Source organism: Arachis duranensis, chromosome 9 (genome assembly GCF_000817695.3).
Source record: "Arachis duranensis cultivar V14167 chromosome 9, aradu.V14167.gnm2.J7QH, whole genome shotgun sequence".
Lineage (NCBI taxonomy): Eukaryota > Viridiplantae > Streptophyta > Magnoliopsida > Fabales > Fabaceae > Arachis > Arachis duranensis.
The window spans coordinates 24,107,674-24,108,283 of record NC_029780.3 but is presented as its reverse complement, the minus strand read 5'-3'; the positions used below and the strand labels follow the sequence as shown (position 1 = coordinate 24,108,283).

General features: G+C 31.5%; 1 protein-coding gene across 1 annotated transcript in view; it reads left to right on the top strand.

Annotated features, from left to right (window-relative positions):
• Positions 1-294, top strand: part of LOC107465172 (transcription factor bHLH149) — a gene marked incomplete in the record, with an annotated part of 964 nt that extends 670 nt beyond the window's left edge. The window contains 1 exon segment of the mRNA XM_016084166.3: positions 1-294. Coding sequence (XP_015939652.1) covers positions 1-77 — 77 coding nt within the window.
• Between the last annotated feature and the right edge of the window lie 316 nt (positions 295-610).

Sequence of the window (610 nt, the reverse complement as noted above, 5' to 3'; positions counted from 1 at the left end):
GCGCCATGACCGCTCTCGCCGAGTTACTCGCTGGTGGTGGCTCGCCGAGTGGACTCGCCGGTGAATCGTTAAGTTGACCATCCCGAGTTCTTTTTAGATCAATCAGATGCCTTGGCCATATCGTGCCAGGTGTTTCTTTATTTTTTTATTTTTTTTTTAGTTTTTGTTAGTGTTATCATATTGGCTTCTTTTTTTCATTTTTAATTTTACTCTTTATTTTTTTTTTCTTTTTGATTCATGTATTCTATATAATCGTGTACATGCCATTTGCTGCTGCTTCTTTTTTTTTCCCTCCTTTTTTGTCCACTATCACCACCTTTCTTTCCTTTTAATTCTTTATTTTTTTATTTTTTTTAAAAATTTTTATTGAATTGATTAATGTGAACGTGCTAGTGTGCTGCCGCCTACCGCAGTACTACCTAACTTCCATGGGTTGATTCTCTTCTTAATTATTTTTACGAAATAAATAAAATAAAATAAAATAAATAACTGGAGAAGTAGAGAACAAACGTGTTAGTTTCTATTTCTCAAATTAATTGTTCATTTTACTTTTCACATAATTGTTTATTTTAGAAGAAAAGAATATATTAGAATTGCTTGTATTTTTTTG